Here is a 17,819-nt window from a genome sequence, read left to right on the forward strand (position 1 = left end):
TTCAGCGGGGCTCGAGGCGGGGGATGCACCGAGGGTCTAAGTGCATTCTACTTTTTCCAGTGGTGCAGGTGGGGACGCTCCTTATGCGAGCTCCCTCCTCTCTTACAAGCCCAGCTCACCACAGCCTCCGACACCCGGCAGGAGCCCCCGACACCCCAGTCGAGAACTTCCAAGGGCGGCCCCTCCACTAGCGCGGAGGAGACCTTCCGCCCACGGGCGCGGCCCAGAGAGTGTGCGCGGGTGCTCGGGGACACACAGCCCCGGCACGCAGCCGCTCACCTGCGCGGGGCCGGCGGAGCGGGGACAGGCTGTGTGCTGGTCGCCAAGGCGGCGGACCTGGTGGAAAAGCGGCAAGCCTGGTGCCAACGGGTCTAAAACGGGATCGAAACGGGCGGCACGGGCGCGGGGCTTGGGGCGGAGCCGAAGTCTGGGGGCGGGGCTAGAACCTGCCGGACGGGGGTCTGTGGGAGGGGTCTGGGAAAGAGGGCGGGGTTATGATAATGAACATAGGGAGCGACGAATCAGAGCAAAATGTAGACCGAGGGGCGGAGTGCAGAGGAGAGAAGGGGCCAGGCCAGGAAGGACGGCAGGGGGCGGGGCCAGAGCAGGAGGTGGACCTAGAGGAGGGGCGGGTCCATGATGATTGACAGCGGAAGGGGCGGGGATCAGGGTAGGACGTGAACAGAGAATCGGGGTCTAGGAGAGGTGCCGGGCAGAGGGGCGTGGCTAGGGGCGTGACCAGAATGGCAGAAGGGGCGGGGCCAGGTCAGAAGGTGGCCCGGGAGAGGGGGCGTGGCTAGAGGGCGGGGTACGAAGGAGCGAGCGGGAACAAGAAAGTGGACCGGGACACAGGGTCTAGCGCAGGGGCTGAAGCCGAAGAGCTGGACCGTGGGGCTGGGCCAGGGCGGGGGGATTGCCAAGGGGGCGGGACAGACACAGCGGAGTTGAGGGGTGGAGCAGGGTTGACGGGCCTGTTCACAGCACGATAGGGAAGAGCGCGGTGGTTGGGCAGGATAGTGTGTGGAGCGAGCGCTGTCCAGGCGAGTCCAGCCTTGCAGAGGCTCAGGCCTGCGGCTGGCCATTGGTCAGAAAGCGGAGCCCTGGGGCTGGGCTGTGGCTCAGCGGCAGAGCACGTGACTTCGCAAGTGTGAGGGTCTGGGTCCAACCCAGGCACCAAAGAGAGCGAGGTCCCGTTTGGTTTTCAGAGGGTCAGGGCCTTGGCTGTTCGGGGTGCGGGGCGGGGCCTGGACAGAGGTCTGATGAAAGAGCTGGAGGCGTGGCTTTGCAGACCAGAGACCAGGTAGAAGGGAGCGACTGGGCTTGCAGGAAAAGAGTGTCATGGGGCTAGTGCGGAGGCTGGACCAGAGGGACTTCACACTTCCTGTGTTTGGACTCTGGGTGCTGCTGCGGGGCAGGAGCCACGTATACACAGAAATATGTGTGTGTGTGTGTGTGTGTGTCTGGGCTTGCATTAGAGGCTCGCGGGCCCCATGTGCCACAGCAACCCCTGAGGCACTCCGGCCAGCCATGCAGGGACAAGCGCCCACTTCAAAGCTGCACAGGCTCTGGGCCCGCTTGGGAACACTGTGTCTCTGCGGGCTCCAGGTGAGCAGGCACTGGGGCAGCTGTCCCCCAGGTCCAGTCGGGGTGACCTCAAGAGGCGACCTGGACACATCACCAGAACCCGAAACTGAGGCCAAGAGCCACTGGAGTGGACGGCGCTCACCTCGTAGCGGCTGGCCTCTGTTCCACCCCCGGCACTGTGTGGGTCCCCTTAGCAGAGGCAGGAGTGAGCCCCCCCAAAACCGAAAAGAACCCAAAGCCAGGAGCCAGATGTAAAATTCATACAAACATTTATTCAGTCCCTGCCAGGGAGAGGGAAGGGGCCAGGGTGGGGGGCCTTGGCTCACCTGAGGAGCGGAGGCGGCCGGCTCCCACGGCCCACATCTAGGCGGGGCTAGAACTACTAAGGGGGGATTCTGGGCGATTCCCAGCCCCCACGGTCGTTTGTGGGAATGAGGGGCGGACACGACACAGAACTAGGGTCTGGTGCCACGGAGGAAGGGGAAGACAACTTAGCAAGTTATCAGGTTTAAATTAAAAATAATAAAAAGAACAATACAAAAGAATGAAAGAGGACCCCCGTTCCAAGCCCCCCACCTGTGATGCACGTCCCCCCCATACCACCACAGAGAGAAGCTGGCGGCCGCACTGCTGGGGGTCGGGGTGGGGTGGGGGGAGGCCAGCAGGAGTCTCGGGGTGGGGTGGGGGTGGTGCCTGCTCGTCCTGTGCTCTCGGCCCCGTGTCCTGCGGGGCGACGCGGACAGGGCTAGCTCTCGAGATTTATTGCACTGTTTTGGAGGCGGGCGGGCAGGGTGGCGGGGTAGGGGGGAGGGCGGCGCAGGGGGGGGTCACCGCTTGGTCTTGGCATCTTCGCGGATCTTCCAGACCACCAGGTGCATGCAGGCGCTGGCATCCTCGCTGGAACTGTGCCCGTCCACTGCTCGGGGAGGGACTCGGTCAGGCCGGGGCTCCCCTGTGGTCCCACCCTCCCCCTGCCGTGCCCCCAGACTCACCATTGTCCTGGATGATCTGTTTGAGGTAGTCAGCCATCAGATTCCGCAGGGAGCGCTTGTAGGGCAGGCCCAGGCGGTGTGGGAAGAGCACGGACGTGTCCACCACGGTGCTATGGATGACCTGCAAGGGCCATGGAGGGTCAGCCCACAGGGCAGGGCCAAGGCTCAGGCCCTCCAGGCTGTGGGATACTTTTTTTTTTTTTGGCTTTTTGGGTCACACCCGGCGATGCTCAGGGGTGACTCCTGGCTCTGCACTCAGGAATGACTCCTGGCGGTGCTCAGGGGACTCTCTGGGATGCTGGGAATCAAACCTGGGTCGGCTGCGTGCAAGGCAAACGCCCCCCCCACCCGCTGTGCTCCAGCCCCCAGAGACACACCTTTAAGGCCAGCAGGTCACTCTCCAGGCTGTGTCCGATGAGGATGGTGTCGGAGCTAAACATGCTCAGCAGGACGGCCTGCACGTCGCGGAGCGAGGTGCTCGTATCGGCGAGGTCGGCCTCCGTCACCCCTGAGAACCTGCAGGGTGGCGGGGGGGAGGGGCGCGGGCCTTAGCGGGGCAGGGCGGGGGGCGGGGCGGGTCGGGGCATGGGGCGCCTGCGCACGCGCACACACCGCGTGTTGTAGTCCACAATCTCGTTGTCAGGCCTGACGAAGGTGTCGTACACCACCTGCATGTCGGTGTCCACCACGGTGACGCGCGTCAGCTCCAGGCCGTAGGTCGTGTAGGACTGTGGGCACGGAACCCCCCCCCGGCGCCCCCGCCAGCGTGAGGCGGGCTGGGGAGGGCGAGGCCGCCAGGCAGCGGGAATGGGGGGATGCTGTCTGGGGTGCCCTCCCCGCTGTACGGCCGCTAGCCGGTTTCTACAGAACCCTGGGGGATGGAACTGGGGGCAGCCGTGCACACGGCAAGCGCCGACCCGGCCTGCATCTGCTCTCTCCTGCACCCCAGGCCCGCACCAGTTCAGGGGGTGGGGGGGGTGCGCACCATCTCACAGTCCAGGGCGTAGATCCCCGGGTGCGCCCCCTCGGCGAGCTCCTTGTCGAAGGTCTTCACGAACCCCTCCAGGTTTTCCTTCCTGCCGTCCTGCACGTGTTGCTGGGGGTGGGGGGGGCGGGAGGGGGGTGTCCCTGAGTCGGGGGGGGGGGGGGGGGGCCTGACTCAACCCCAACGCCAACACCCCGGGGGCAGCTCCGTCGGGCCCAGGGACCCCTCCCCCCTCCCGCAGGGCCCCAGCCCAGGATGCGGGGCTGCAGAGAGACAGGGATGCGACTCCCAGGGGGGTCAGTGCCGGAGGGGCAGGGCGGGCGCTACCTTGGCCACCTGACAGCCGGTGGAGCCCACGGCGCCCGAGCAGCACATGTACTGGTTCTCCCAGCCGCCGGCCACTGCAGGAGGGGGCGTGTCAGCCGGGACCTCACGCCCCCACCTTGCCGGGGCGGGAGTTGCAGCCACCCCCCATCCCCCACCCCCCCCTGCCCCGCCCCGCCCAGGAGCCAGCCCCGCCTACCCCGGTTCCGCCGCAGCCGCCCCCAGTGGTACACGCACTCCTCCTGGCGCACGCAGCGGCCCGACGGCAGCACCAGGTACTCGGCCCCGCAGCGGCAGCAGATCCTGCATGAGGCTGGGGGGGGGGGGCGCCGGGCTGCTGAGTGGCCGCCCCTACCCGGCCCACCGCCCCCCCACGCCCCGCGCCCCCCACTCACAGTCCTTGGGCTTCTTCTCCTCGGCCGTGAAGAGGACGGCGCCGCCGGGCCGCTCAGGGTGCGGGAAGGGGAAGCCGTTCTCCTGCAGCTGGCCCTCGCTCAGCAGGTAGTCCTTGAGGCGGCCGTACAGGGCGACGCCTGCGGGCGGGCGACAGGCCCCGGGTGGCTCAGGTCCCACCCCCCAATCCCCCCGGGACTCCCCGTGCCCCTGCCCCACGGCCCCCCTCTCCCCAGAGACTCACCTTTGAGGTCCCCCACGCGGGGGCTGCTGGGCCGGCTGAGCGAGAAGCTGGTCTTGGCAGCCAACTTGCCGCCCAACACCACCTCGTGGGACACCAACCTCCGGCTGCTGGGCTCTGCGGCGGGACGGTCTCGTGTGACCAGAAGTGCCCCCCCCACCCGCTCCCAGGCCTGGGGTGGTGGCCAAAAATCCTCCCCCCACCCCTTTCCTCAATACAGAGGTGCGAGGGGAGAGCCCAGCTTAATGCGTCTGGGGAGCGGGAGAAGGGGGCACCCCCAGACCTAATGCAGGCGGGCGGCGGGTGGCCACTCCGCAGTGGCCGGTTCATTAGCGGGCTGGCGCGGGAGGGGGGAGGAGCCGCTAAAAGCGAGAAGGGGCTGCGTGCCCAGAAGACTTGTCTGCGGTCCTCCAGCACCCATTGCTGCAAAAAGGCAGCAGCGGGATCTGCCTCCCGCCCCCCCGCCCCCCCCCCGCAACAGCCTCCCCCTGTCCCGGCCCCCCTCTCCCGCAAACTCACTGGTGATGCCGGGCCCGGCGCTGGGGACCAGGCCGCGCAGTTTCTTGAGTGTGTTCACGGCCACGTTCAGGTAGATGTTCTTGCTGGGGCTGCGGTCAAAGGCCGCCTTCTCCTCATTCAGCGCCTGCAGCCGGCACGGTTTCAGCCCTGCGGGGCCACCCCTCACACACACCCCCACCCTGCCTCCAAACACACACACACACACACACACACACACACACACACACACACACACACACTCTGCCTCCACACACACACACACACACACCCTGCCTCCTCCAAACACCCCCCACACATACCCCCACCCTACCTCCAAACACACCCCCCCACCATACCTACACACACACGCACCCAATCCTACCTACACCCCCCCACCCTACCTCCAAACACACCCCCCCACACACACACACCCATACTTCCAAACACACACACACAAACTACCCCCCCCCACCTTCTCGATGGCCTCCTGGCTGGAGGGGCAGAATTTGAGGCACTCCTCGATGAACAGGTTGAGGTATCGCTGGCGGATGACGGTGGGGACTTTGCCCCCGAATTCTTTGGGGATAACGGGCTTCTTTAGACTCTGCAGGGGAGGCAGACAGAGCCCGGGGTGGCCCATGGGCTGGGGAACGGGCACGGGCACCACAATGGGCAGCACGACGTAGATGGGCACGGGCAGCAGGGCCTGCATGGCTGCGGGCAGCTGTCAGCCGAAGCCTGGGAGGCCAAGTGAGCTGAAGCCGCTCCTCGGCCCCTTTCTTATCCCCCAGGCGGGCCAGGGAGGGGCAGGGTGGGACGCGGCTAGGGAGGGTCTGACAGGTTAGAGCTGGGGGCTGGCTGCACACAAGGCCGGGTGTGCCCTGGCCCGCAGGGCTCCGTGCCCGGGGGCTGTAAACAAAGCTCCCGGCACCGGGCATCCCCAAGTGGGCTGGACCTGCCCAGAGAGTTACCTGTGTCCGGCAGCTGGACAGTGGGGGGGGCTACCTTCACAAAGGTACCTGCGGAGGGGACAGCCTCGAGAGAGGGGCTCGCTGGGGGGGGAAGGACGAACCAGGATGCACGAGGCTCCCTGGCCGGAACAGTGGCAGCGGGGGGCAGCCGGGTACCTGAAGAGATGGGCTGTGAGCGACGCGTTTGGGGGTGACGGTGCTGGTCGTCTTGGATGCCATCCCCGACAGCGTGCGCGTCTTCAGGGGCTGCCCACCCAGCTCGGGCCCATTGGGGGGCTGGCTGCTGCTGGCCGCCAGGGTCCTCTTGGCACCTGCGGGGGCTGGCGGGGGGGCGTCGGGGGCGTGAGCGCAGGAGGAGAGCGCCCCCATGACGGAGCTGCAGAGCACCAGGCAGCCGCGGCCCTTGAGCAGGAGCAGGACGTGCATGTCCGAGCACAGGGGGAAGGGCCGGGGGCGGGAGCGCGGGCTGTGGAAGGACATTAGGTTCTATCCGCTTTGCCGCGAGGCCATGGAGGGGGCGCGAACACACGGGGCACCGGAGGCCGGCTCAGGCCACGTGGCCGCGGGGGTGGTCGGGCGAGTGGCGGAGCACGGGGGGAGCCTCTGCCGCATGTTCTGGCCCCCGACTCCGAGGCATTGGCGTCTGCGGGAGGTCAGGTCCTGGCTCCGGGGCTGAGGACCTGAGGTCTGGGGTGCCCCGGGTCTGGCCATTGTGACCAGCTGCCAGAGCGCCCGTGTGCGCGGCCCCTGTGTTCTGACACTCTCTTTGATGAGGTCACAACGGGCGGGGTGGGGGGCATCACTGCTGGCTCGTTTCTGGGGCAGGGGCAACGAGTGGGGGGGCTTCGGCCCAGAGAGCAGGTTAACTGGTTTCTTCAGGTGAGCAGGCAAGACATGGGGGGAGAGGGGGGGTTCCGCCTTGATTCTACAAGCATGTGTGTGCAGTGGGGGGCCGGCTTGGGGTGGGAACGTGCGTTCCCAAAGGAACCCGAAACCACTCCGGGGGCTCAGGACTCCACGTGACTCCAGTGTTCTGTTGTTTGTCTGTCTTGTGGCCACACCCTGCAGTGCTCAGGGCCGACTCCAGGCTCTGTGCTCAGGGATCACTCCTGGCAGTGCTGGGGCGGGTGGGGGGACCCTATGAGGTGCTGGGGATCAAACCTGGGGCAGCCTCATGCCAGGCAACTAGCCCGTGACTCAGATTTGCTCCCCCCTCCACCCCGACTTCCACTGACCCACACAGCATTGCCTGGGGTCTGGGGGGTGGACGTGCTGGCCTGCAAATGGCCCGAGGCACGGGTCAGACTGTGCTGGGCGATCGGGTGGGCAGGAAGCCCCCGGTGGTCCGTGGAAACCCTCCATGCTGCACCTCTGGTCTTCACCTGAAGGCAGGCTAGGAGCCACCCTCATGGGACAGCCCAGCCTGGCAGGGTCAGGGCTGACAGAGGCCCGTGAGGGACAGTTCTGAGACCCAGTGTGTGTGTTGGGGGGGAGGGGGGGCGGGGGAGAGACAGGCTGGACTCAGCAGCTGCAGAGGCAGCCGCCCCCTCCCCCCCAGCCCTCCCTTCTCCTCACCTGCAGCCAGGCGGGGGTTGGGCACGTGAGCTATTCTCCGCTTCTCGCCGGGTGCCGAGATGTGCACAGAGGAGGAAGAGGAGGAGGAGGAGGACGAGGACGAAGGCTTCTGGGCGGAAAGCAGCCACCGGGCCGAGTCCTGCTGGGCCTGCTGGGCTCGCCGGTAGCACACTTCCTGGGCGCTGGGGGGCCGGGCAGGAGGCGCCGGGACCCTCCTTGAGGGCTCCACCTGCAGCACGAGAAACACCAGGGCCCAAGGTGTCATCCTGAGGGCGTGGGGTGCAGTGGGGCACCCCGCCTCCCGCCTTCTTCCAGCTCGTGCGTGCTCCGCTGGCGGCCAGCGAGGTACAGAGACCCCCAAGCCCAGGCCCTGCCTCCAGCCAGGCCCCGGGGGGCCCCAGGCCGCTGCAGGCCCGTTCCCCATGGCCGGGCCCCTTCCCCTCTGCAGGGAAGCACCCCTTTGCTTCGCTCCCCCACCCCTGGGGCTCAAACAATGGACGCCCTGTCCAAGGTGCTCAGGCCGGCCAGCTATGCGCCCCGGGAGGACGCCCAGCTCAGAGAGGTGTGGTCGAGGCCAAGGCCACCCTGCCGGGGGGAGGGGCCACAGGCCCAGGGCTGCAGGGCTGCACCTCGGGGCGGCGACTGGCTGGACACTGGACACGGGGATGTGGGGAAGGAGGGGGGAGAAGGCGGGGGGGGGTTGGAGGGGGACAATGGGGGAGGTGTGACGGGCTGTCCGGCCGCCCCTTACCTCCTTCCCCTGCTTGGTCAGGTGCGAAACCCTTCTCTTCTGCCCCGGGAAGAGCGTGGTCAGGCCCGCCTGGCCCTTGTCCTCAGTCTTATCTTCCTTGGGGGGCTGAAAGACGGTGCAAACCCTCAGCCAGGCCCCCCCCCAGCCAACCCCCCAGCCCTGGCACTGGGTGCCCCAGCCTCCCTCCAGGGCCTGCCCGTGGTGAAGCCCGGGGCAGTGCCTGATCCCCGCCTCCCTCCCACGGGCAGGGCTGCTCGGAGGGAGGGGGACAACGGGAGCCGGACCCTGGCAAGGGCCCCGAGGCCAGCCAGGGTGGGGCTGGGGGGCACCCAGGAGCCCGTGACCCCCCACCAGAACTAAGGGTTGGGGTGGGGGGGCGCTGACGCACTTGCTCCCTCTGGTGGCTAGACGGGGAGGAGAACCCAGACGGCAGGTTTCGGGGTGAACTGGGAGGGAGGCAGAGAGAGAAAAGCAAGGGGGGCCAGGGAGGGGAGAGGGGGAAGAGGAGGCAGGGGAGCAGGGGGACGGCGGGCGCCCGGTACCCCTTAGCCAGTCGGTCAGAAGTTGCCAGAAGCTGCGCAGGGCCCCGCCGGGTCCTCTTTCTGGACGGGCAGCGGGTGGGCGGCCGCCCGCCGTGGGTTCCGGGGCGGCCGAGGCTGGGGCGCGGGGTGCGGCGGCCGGGCGCCCTCACCTGCCGGGCCAGCCGGCCCCTGTCCTGGGTCTTGACGCGAGTGGACTCGGTGAAGATGCGCAGACACTCCTCCATGGGGTCCGAGTCAAAGTCCACCTCCTTCTCCAGGGCGGCGTAGTCCACGGCCACGGAGGCCGCACCCGCCCCCGGGGAGGGGGAGGAGGAGGAGGAGGAGGAGGAGGGAGGGGGGGAGGCCAGACTGGAGGTGCAGGCGGGAGGCGGGGAGACCTTGAGGCGCTTGGGCGGCCCCCACTCCCTGCTGCTGTCCGAGTCTGAGTCGGAGCTGGAGCTGAGGCTGGGGAGGGCGGGCGCCCGAGGGGGGCGGGCAGGGGGCGCCTCGTCCTCACTCTCATCCCCGAAAAGCTCCGCGTGGCTCAGGGCGCGCCTCTTCAGCTTGGGGGCATTGCGGGCGGCCCCCTCGTCCAGGGAGCGGGTCTTGCGCTCTGCCAACTTCCCCACCCAGGCCTTCCCGCCACCGCCGCCGCCACTGGGCCGGTCCTGGGGGCCAGCCCGGGGACCCCCGTTGGTGGGGCTGGGCTGCGGCCTCTCAGGCTGGGCCTTCCCTGAGCCGGCCCCGGGGCTGGCCGCGGACGGCTTCCTCTTGGTGCCCGCTGCAGGCCGGGGTCCGCTGGCCTGCAGGCCTCTCTTGTCCGTGCGCACCTTCTCGGGGCGCCCTGCGGGTGGGGTGCCCTTGGCCCTGTCCTTTTTGGCGACGCCATCCTTGTCCTTGTGGCTCTTCTTCTTGGGCTTCCCCTCCTTGGGGTCACGGTGCTCCTGGGAGGCGGGGCCAGGGGGTGTGGGCTTGGTGCCGGGGGGCTGGCCCAGGTCCCCCCCGTCGCACTGCACGGCCGTCTCCCTGGTCAGCCGCAGCGCCCCCTCATCGGGCTCCTGGTGGCCCTCCTTGGAGGCTGGCCTCTGGGGACTCCGGCTCCCCGTGGTGGGGGCAGCAGCCTGGTCTCTGGGGGGACTGGCGGGGGCCCCAGGCGCCTCGCTCTCCTCGTCGTCGTCGGAGTCGGAGAAACGGGCCTCGCAGCCGGCAAAGGGGTCACAGGGCTTGCCCGGGGCGGGCGTGTAGGGCTCACTGGGTCGGGAGCCCCGGGGCCGCTTGGCCGAGGGCTCGTCACTGGCCCCGGCCCTGCTCCTGCTAAGCAGCCGGGCGGAGAAGTTGGACAGCGGGTCGTACTCCAGGTCCGTGGACGGCTTGGAGTCATCCAGCACGTACTTGCCGCTGGGCACCGGCCGGGCGCGCCGGGGCTGGCTCAGCGCCTTGGGGATGTACTCCAGGGCGCCGCCGCCGCTGGCCCCGGGGCCCAGCGAGTACTTGCTGCCACCGGCCTCGACGGGGGCCAGCGGGGTGGGCTGGTAGGTGGCGTCGGGGGGCCCTGCGCCGCAGCGGCCGGGGCTGTAGTCGAAAGCGAGCGAGAAGGTGCCGTCGTCCAGGCCGGCGGGGCCCGGGGCGTCAGGCGCAGCGCCCTGCTCGCGGGCCGTGTCCAGCAGCTCCTGGTAGCGCCGCTGCTCCAGCTCCACCTCAGAGCGCACGGCCTCGATAGCCTGGTTGACCAGCTCCAGCTCCAGCTCGCCGGCGCGCGGCTCGTCCCCGCGGCCCAGGGCGCCATTCTCCCGAGGCGTGGGGGGCTTGGGCAGCTCGGGGTTGTAGGGGTCGTAGCCCAGCCCTGCAAGGAAGAGGGGGGGGATGGCATGAGCCCGGGGCCTCTGCCCGGCATGGCTTCCGGGTGGGCAGCGGGCGCCCGGGCTGACGCTGCGGGGTGGTCTGTGGCTGAGTGGGGTTGGGGGCCACACGTCACACCCGGGCCACCTGCATGCCAACCTGAGCTCCAGGGCCTTCCCCACCCAGGCCCCTCACCACACCCCTCGAGGAAAAGGGCGTCGGGGCAGAAGGAGGCTGCAGGAGGGAGGGCACTTGCTCGGCATGTGGCCGACCTACACTCCAGGTCCCCCGATGCAGGCGTGGCCCCCAAACCCTAACAAGGGGTCTCCAGGTGGAGGGTCTGTGGAGGGTACTGGCTGGCGGGGCTGGTTTTATCTAGCAAGGAAGTGCTGGGGGTGCCCCAGGGGCTGGCCACAGCATCTCACCCACCCCCTGTCGGGGAACCCCAGTGTGGCGAGTGCCTACCTGGGTCAGCCCAGAGACCCCCAGCAGCAGGATGGAGCCCCCCAACCGCAAAGAGGGAGCATCTCAGCCCTGCCCAGACACGTCACCCTCAGGGCACCCGCAGAGCAGGTGTCCATGGGAGGGAGCGGGGTACGGGCCCCCTGCCCCCTGCCTGTGTGGGCTGCTCCTCAGGAAGCGGGGGATGGATGGACCAACGGGATCTCACCTCCCAGAGGTCTCGGGTCAGAGGTCAGGGGAAGGGATGTCCTGGAAGGCTGACTGACCCCTGCCTGGCGATCCAGCTGGCTGGCAGGAAGTGGGGGGCTCCTCAAGGTGGTGGGGCCTGCACTGAAGGGGCTCAGGTCCCCCAGCCTAACCCCCACCCACACCCGCCGGAGCTCGGCAGCCCCATGGGCCCCTGTCCTGGGGTTCAGGGCCTTTTGCAGGCAGGTCTGTGGGACCCGCAGGTGAGGGAAGGTGCTGGGCCCTGGAGGAGGGCCCCCCCAAACTACCCAGCAGCTGCTCAACAATGGCGGGGTGGGGGGCTGTCCCTGGGGGGTGTTCATCATATGTACCCCCAGTCCCAGGGATTAGTGGGGCCTGGGGCTGCACCAGGCCAGTGTGCATGTGGTAAACAAGTGAACCGAGCTTTTGTTTGGCTTCTTTAATCTTTCCCCTCGAGAGGGGCTGGTCTGTGCGGGAAGAGCCCTAACTGGCCCGGTGGAGACACCAGAGCAGTTCCCGAGCCCCGCACCGGGGCTACAGGGGGCCCCTCTCCCTCCTGACAAGGGGATGCAAGCCCCCCAGGGGCCCTAACTAGCGGGCGTCCTGCCCCACCCCCCAGGCTGCCCCCCTCAACACCCCATCACCCCTGCGTTCCCATGGACGGGTCTCGCCTGCCCCCACATGCTCTGCTCAAGGTCCCCAGCGATAAGCTCAGGCTACAGTGCTCCCCCCTCCCCACTGTGGCCTGATAAAGCCTCTGCTGGGCTGCGCTCACCGGTCACAGCCCACTGACCCCCGTGCTTGCCAGGCGTGGGCCGCGGGGACACCAGGTGCCAGTGTCCCTGCTGGCCCGATAAGCCGGAACACAAGCGGCTCGCCCCGGCCCTGGCCCGGAGTGGGGGGGCTGCAGGTGGGGAGTGCAAGAACATTGTGTCTTGTTCTGGGCTCTGGGGGAAGGGTCTGGGCCACAGCACAGTGCTCAGGGGGTGCCACGGGGTGCGGGGGGGGTCAGATCCCATTGGCCAAGGCAAGTGCCTCTCCCACCCGCCCACCGGTTCTGCCGGCTGGCAAGAACACTCTGACTCGGGGGTAGTGATGACCTCCTGGCACGGACTAACTCGAGGCCCGAGGGGGGTGCCCTGGCTGCCTGCGTCTCCCGTGCTGGGGGCTCTGCAGGAAGGGGCGTCTGGGCGGCACCCCAAACCCCACCCCAGAATCTAGAGGTCCCCTGTGCAGGGTAGGGGCCCTGGGGGAGACTGGGAGGGGGTTCAGGCAAGCCCCGCAGAGGCAGCCCAAGGCTCCAGAGGTGACAAAGGGCCCCCCCGGACTGCACCCACCCCCAATCAGCCTCGGCATCTGCTCCCTGCCCCTCCCTGCCTCTGTGCAGAAGGGGACAGTGGACACGAGCACTGAAGGCGGGTGGGTGGGGGCAGCAGAGGGGACACTGGCCACCAAACCTGAGTCCCACGGCTCTGCCGTCCCCCAGCAGGCCTGGGGAGGAGAGCACCCCTAAGAAAGAGCCATACAGCAGGGAGCGCGGAGCATTGGTGCTTTATTAGGGGCCAACAAGCGGTGACACAGAGTGGCCAGGGCCAAGTTCACGTGCGGGTTCTGTCCTCCGATGCCCACCAGCAGCGCCCCAGCCCCCGCCATCCCTGGGACACCCCTCCCAGTGCGGGGGCTCCTGGGGACTGCAGGGGACAAGGGACAGGACAGAGCCCTGCCCCGAAGAGCACAGTGCAGGGCGCTCTCATGCTCACCCACGGCCCGCTGGCAAGCACCTCCTAATCCCGCAGGGCCCCGGGTGCCCACCGGCCTGGGCAGCCTGGCACACAGTTGGGTGCCGGGTGTCTAGGACACACATGGCTGGGGCAGGGTGCACCGCACCCGTCTGCCCCCCAAGGTGTCACAGACAGAGCTGGGCAGAGCTGATCCCCAAGGCCAGACCAGGCCGCCCACTATGGCCAGGGTCACACGGGAAGAAATCCAGGCCCGGATGGGGGGCTCCATGGCGGGCACTCGGGCACCCCACTGAGCTCTTCTAGGCCACAACAGGGCGGCTGGCCTCCAGGCCAGAGGCCGAGAGGAGAAGGTCTGTCCGCTTACAGGAGGGCTCAGCCTCCCTATTCCAATGTACCAAGCCACAAGAGTCCAAGGGGGTGGGGACCCGGATATCGCCTAGTGTCCCCAGAGGGGAGGATGGCACAGGAGAGGTCCCTGCCGACCACCCAGGAAAGAAGCCCTTGCTGGTCTTGGGTCTCGCTCCTGGTGTGTAAGGGTCCGAGGGGGAGAGCGAGAGGAGAGAGAGAGAGAGAGAGAGAGAGAGAGAGAGAGAGAGAGAGAGAGAGAGAGAGAGAGAGAGGAGAACACAGAGAGGGAGGGAGGGAGGAGGAGAGAAGGAAGAGAGAGAGGGAGGAGAGCAGAGAGGAGGGAGGGGAACAGCGGGGAAGGTGCTGGCTTTGCACACAGCTGGCCAGGTCCGATCCCCAGCACTGTCTAGTCCCGAGCCCAGTCAGGAGTGCGCCCTGACCTTAGTAGGGTGTGACCCCTCCAAAAAAGACCACTGCCAGGGCTGGAGCAATAGCACAGCGGGTAGGGCATTTGCCTTGCACCGACCCGGGTTCGATTCCCAGCATCCCATAGGGTCCCCTGAGCACTGCCAGGAGTAATTCCTGAGTGCAGAGCCAGGAGTAACCCCTGAGCATCACCGGGTGTGACCCAAAAATAAAAAAAACCACTGCCCTAAACTACCCCAGGGGCCCCTAAGTGTGGGGACCACCAACCAGAGAACCCTATTAAGGTGGGGCTGGCTGCCCAGCCCGGAAACCAAGGGCAGAGGGCTCTGCTGTCGACTGGGAGCAGGGAGGGGCTCAAGAAGTGGAGCACAGGGGCTGGAGCGATAGCACAGCGGGTAGGGCGTTTGCCTTGCATGCGGCAGACCTGGGTTCGATCCCCAGCATCCCACATGGTTCCCCCCAGCACCGCCAGGAGTAATTCCTAGTGCAGAGCCAGGAATAAACCCTGAGCATTGCTGGGAGTGACCCAAAAAGCAAAAAAAAAAAAAAAAAAATTAAAAAGAAGTGGATCACACACCTGGCACGAGGAAGCCGGGGACTGGGCGGCCTGGGCAGCCTGGGATGGACCCCCAGGCCCAGGAGGAGCCGAGAGTGGGGGGCCTCTCCCCAGTGGAGCCCCAACTGGGAAAGCCGCAGACCCCGCCCCTCAGCAGCCTGGTGAACCTGAACAATGGAACAATAGGTCACCCGCAAGGGCGAGGGAGGGCTGAGGGAGACTTCCTGAGGAGCCCTGCAGAGCTGCAGGTCTGCCCCCGGGGAAGGGGGTGTGCAGGCTCAGGGGTCCAGCCAGTACCTGTGCTTGTGAGGGGGGCGGCACAGAAAAAGGTCAGGATGAGAGGCATCTCCCAGGAGGGCCCAGAGGGAGGACTTAAGGCTGTGAGACGCTGGAGGGGGATCCAGCCTGAAGCCCAGTGGAACCCCGCTCGCCAGACACGGCGAGGGGTTCGCATGGTGCAGGGGCCCCAGAGCTCCCTGAAGAACCCGGCTGGTGCCCACACGGCCTCCCCTGGGGACAGACCACCTGGATGCCCGCCTGCCTCCAGACCCCAGCCACCCAGATCTGCCCATGCAGGGTCTCTCTTGCCCCCCAGGGCCATGGACAAGGCCTGCGCTAGTGTGTGCTGCTACCTGGGCACCAGCACCTGTGCCTGGAGGTGGGGAGCCCTGCCCCCCAGCGGGACCCCCCCCCCCCCCGCAGCTTGGGACAAGTGGCCCGGCTTGAAGTGTGGCAGCCTCTGAGCCAGAGAGGAATCTAGGCTTGTCACGACCTCAAGTGGGGGGGAGGGGAGAGCTGAGGGATGGGGGTGCCTTGGCCTGGCGAGCTCCCCTGGAGGAAGATGGGAGTCAGGGCGAGCAGGTGGGGGACCCTCTCATTCTTCCCACCACAAAAAGAAAACGCACCCTGGGGGAGTGGTGCAGCCAATTCAGGGCCAGTCCTCGGCTCCCAAGGAATGAATCCTGAGCACTGAGCCTCGAGTCACCTGGAGGGCCACCGGGTGTGTCTAGACTCCCCATACCCCCCAGATATACCCCTCAAATAAAAAGCACTGACAGGAGAAGCTGGCAGGCACAGTCGCCCTTTCTTTGGAAAACAAAGCAGACAGGACCTTCCCACTAAACCTGGCCTGCCCCCCACAAAGAATCGGGGTATCAGCTGACTGCCAGTGAGACCTGACAACAGGTGAGAGGGGCTGGCAGAGCGGGGGTCCCTGCAGGCGCCCACGAGTCAGGTGGCACAACGTCCCCAGGAACCCAGAGCCCCCCGCCCCCAGGAGCTGCCCGCGGCTGCCCATCCGCGCAGAGCCCCGGGGTTATTAGAAGCCAGCCGCCGCCCTCTGGCTGGCTGCTCGCTCCCCCCAGTGGTCACGGCGCAGGGGTGCAGGTGGGGGCTGCCCCAGCAAAGGTCCCTCTTCCTCCTGTCCCAAGAAGTCCAGCGGGCAAGGACAGGCTGCTTTTGTTGTTGCGGGGCCACGCCCCGCTGTGCCCTGCGATTACTCAGGAGTCACTCCTGGCAGACTCCGGGGACCCTGCTGGGGGGCCAGGGATTGAACCTGGGAAACAGGGCGCAAGGCCTACTGCACCGTCCAGCCCTCCTCTTTTGTTTGAGGATGGGGGGGGGGGGGTGTTAGACTCACATCTGGTGATACACGGGGGTTCTGCGTGTTTCAGAACAGAACTGATTGTTGCTCCAGCTGTGCGTGGGCAAAGGGGGGGTGGGGCGGGTGCAGGTCTTCTGAAGGGGGGCATTTGGGACAAGCAGGCTAGGGAGGTGGCTCCGGGGCTGGGCACCTCCCGAGTAGAGGCCCGGCAAACAGTAACAAAAATAACCAGGGTTCTGAGAAATGTCTCCCCCCCGGGCCCCCGTGCACTGGGGGGCGGCGCGGAGAGGCTGGAGGAGCCCGGTGGCACGGGAGGGGCGGTCCTGCGGGCAGAGCCTCCCCCCCGGCGGTGACACCACCGCGAACGCCTTCCCCGCCCCGGTGCTCCACGTCCCGGCAGCCCACACCTCCTCCGGGCGGCCCGGCCTGACAGTCTCCGCAGCTCTCCCCGCCCTCGGCCGCCGGGAGGCCCCCAGGTGCCCACCCAGCGCCCGCAACGCACAAGCGGCGGCTCCCCGACCCCGCCCAGTTCCCTCGCCCACCCCACCAACAGAGAAGGGGTGCAGGGAGAAAGCGGGATGCGAGCGGAGGAGAATCGACCCTCCCCCCTCCCCCCCGAGGAACGCGGGCAGCCGGGGGGTGGGGGTGGGGTGGGGTTGCCCACGCGCGGGCGCCGCGGCCCCTCCTTGTTTACGGTTCCGCTCGCTCCGTGGAAACGGCGGCGCCCGGAGGCCCCGCGATCCGCCCCGCGGCCCCCGGCGTGGGCAGCCGGGAGGGAAGCGGGTGGGACCGACCCCTGCTCCGGGGAGGGGGGAGGGGGCGGGGCTGGGGCCGGGGCAGCCCCCGGCGCGGGGCCCGGCGCGGGCAGGCGAGCGGGCATTACCTGCTGCCGAGGGCGCCGCTCCGCCGCCGCCGGGCGCACCCGGGCCCCGGGCCCCGCGGTGCCGGAAGTGGCAGTAGGGCCGCCGGCAGGGCCCCCCGGGCGCCCCGGCCCAATAGGGGCAGTCGATGGCCCGGAAGAATCCGGTGGAGCGTAGCATGGTCCGTCCCGCGGCGGGGCCCCAGCCCGGAGCCGCGCGGGCCCCCGGGGCCCCTCAGTGGCGCCGCGGTGGCCGCCGCCCGCGCCTCACGGACCCCGCCGCCGCCGCCGCCATCTTCCTCCGAGGCCCCCGGAGGCCCCCGGGACGCCGCCGCAAGGGACCCCGGGAGCGGCTGTCCGCGGCGCGCCTGCTCAGAAAACGGCCGCTCCCCCGGGACCGAGGCGCGGCGCGGTGGCGGGGAATCGGGCCGAGCGGCCCGGGGACAAGGGGCGAAGAACACAGGAGGGCCGGACTGATGGACCCGGGAGCCTCGCCGGCGTCCGAGCTCGGTCCTCCAAGGCGGCAGGAGCGCCCCTTGGAGCCCCTGGCGCCGGCAGCGTCGGGGCTGTCCACCGCACGCCTGACTAAAAAAAAAAAAAGCCCTTGGGGCCCCAGTCGTGCATCTAATTTGTATTATTAGTAAGATTTTTCTGAAGCGCCCTCTGCTGGACATGGTGGGTTCCGCGGCTCCGGTTGTAAAACACCGGAGCCCTAGGAGATGAAATACATGGTCTATCACTGTTTCACTGTATCACTGTCATCCCGTTGTTCATCGATTTGCTCGAGCAGGCACCAGTAACGTCTCCATTGTGAGACTTGTTACTGTTTTTGGCATATTGAATACTTGTTCATTTTCTCCAACCTGCACTATTATCTGAGATGCAACGGCCCAAGTCCACGGGAGGAGGCCGGTTCTCATTTGCTCGTTCTCATGCTCACTA

The 17,819-nt window shown here is 67.8% G+C and overlaps 1 protein-coding gene across 1 annotated transcript; it reads right to left on the reverse strand.

Moving 5' to 3' along the window:
- Positions 1 to 1,836: 1,836 nt before the first annotated feature.
- Positions 1,837 to 17,183, reverse strand: REXO1 (RNA exonuclease 1 homolog). Its single transcript, XM_055127878.1, has 16 exons — positions 16,902 to 17,183; positions 9,006 to 10,678; positions 8,315 to 8,419; positions 7,564 to 7,792; positions 6,145 to 6,308; positions 5,490 to 5,621; positions 5,039 to 5,162; positions 4,523 to 4,636; positions 4,281 to 4,418; positions 4,085 to 4,198; positions 3,889 to 3,962; positions 3,562 to 3,672; positions 3,189 to 3,304; positions 2,954 to 3,092; positions 2,577 to 2,697; positions 1,837 to 2,500 (listed from the first exon to the last, which is right to left on the reverse strand). Exons 1-16 carry the CDS (start codon positions 17,056 to 17,058, stop codon positions 2,412 to 2,414), a joined length of 3,600 nt encoding a protein of 1,199 aa, XP_054983853.1. The 5' UTR covers positions 17,059 to 17,183; the 3' UTR covers positions 1,837 to 2,411.
- Between the last annotated feature and the right edge of the window lie 636 nt (positions 17,184 to 17,819).

This window comes from Sorex araneus, chromosome 2 (genome assembly GCF_027595985.1).
Source record: "Sorex araneus isolate mSorAra2 chromosome 2, mSorAra2.pri, whole genome shotgun sequence".
Classification (NCBI taxonomy): Eukaryota; Metazoa; Chordata; class Mammalia; order Eulipotyphla; family Soricidae; genus Sorex; species Sorex araneus.

What these genes read in the sequence shown, in the direction of transcription:
- REXO1 (XM_055127878.1), bottom strand. Translation starts at nt 17,058, where the DNA reads ATGCTACGCTCCACCGGATTCTTCCGGGCCATCGACTGCCCCTATTGG. An exon ending in AGCGGCGCCCTCGGCAGCAG is followed by an intron (nt 10,679 to 16,901) that starts GTAATGCCCGCT and finishes TCTTCCTTGCAG; the next exon opens with GGCTGGGCTACGACCCCTAC. An exon ending in ACGCCCTGGACTGTGAGATG is followed by an intron (nt 3,305 to 3,561) that starts GTGCGCACCCCC and finishes CCGTGCCCACAG; the next exon opens with TCCTACACGACCTACGGCCT.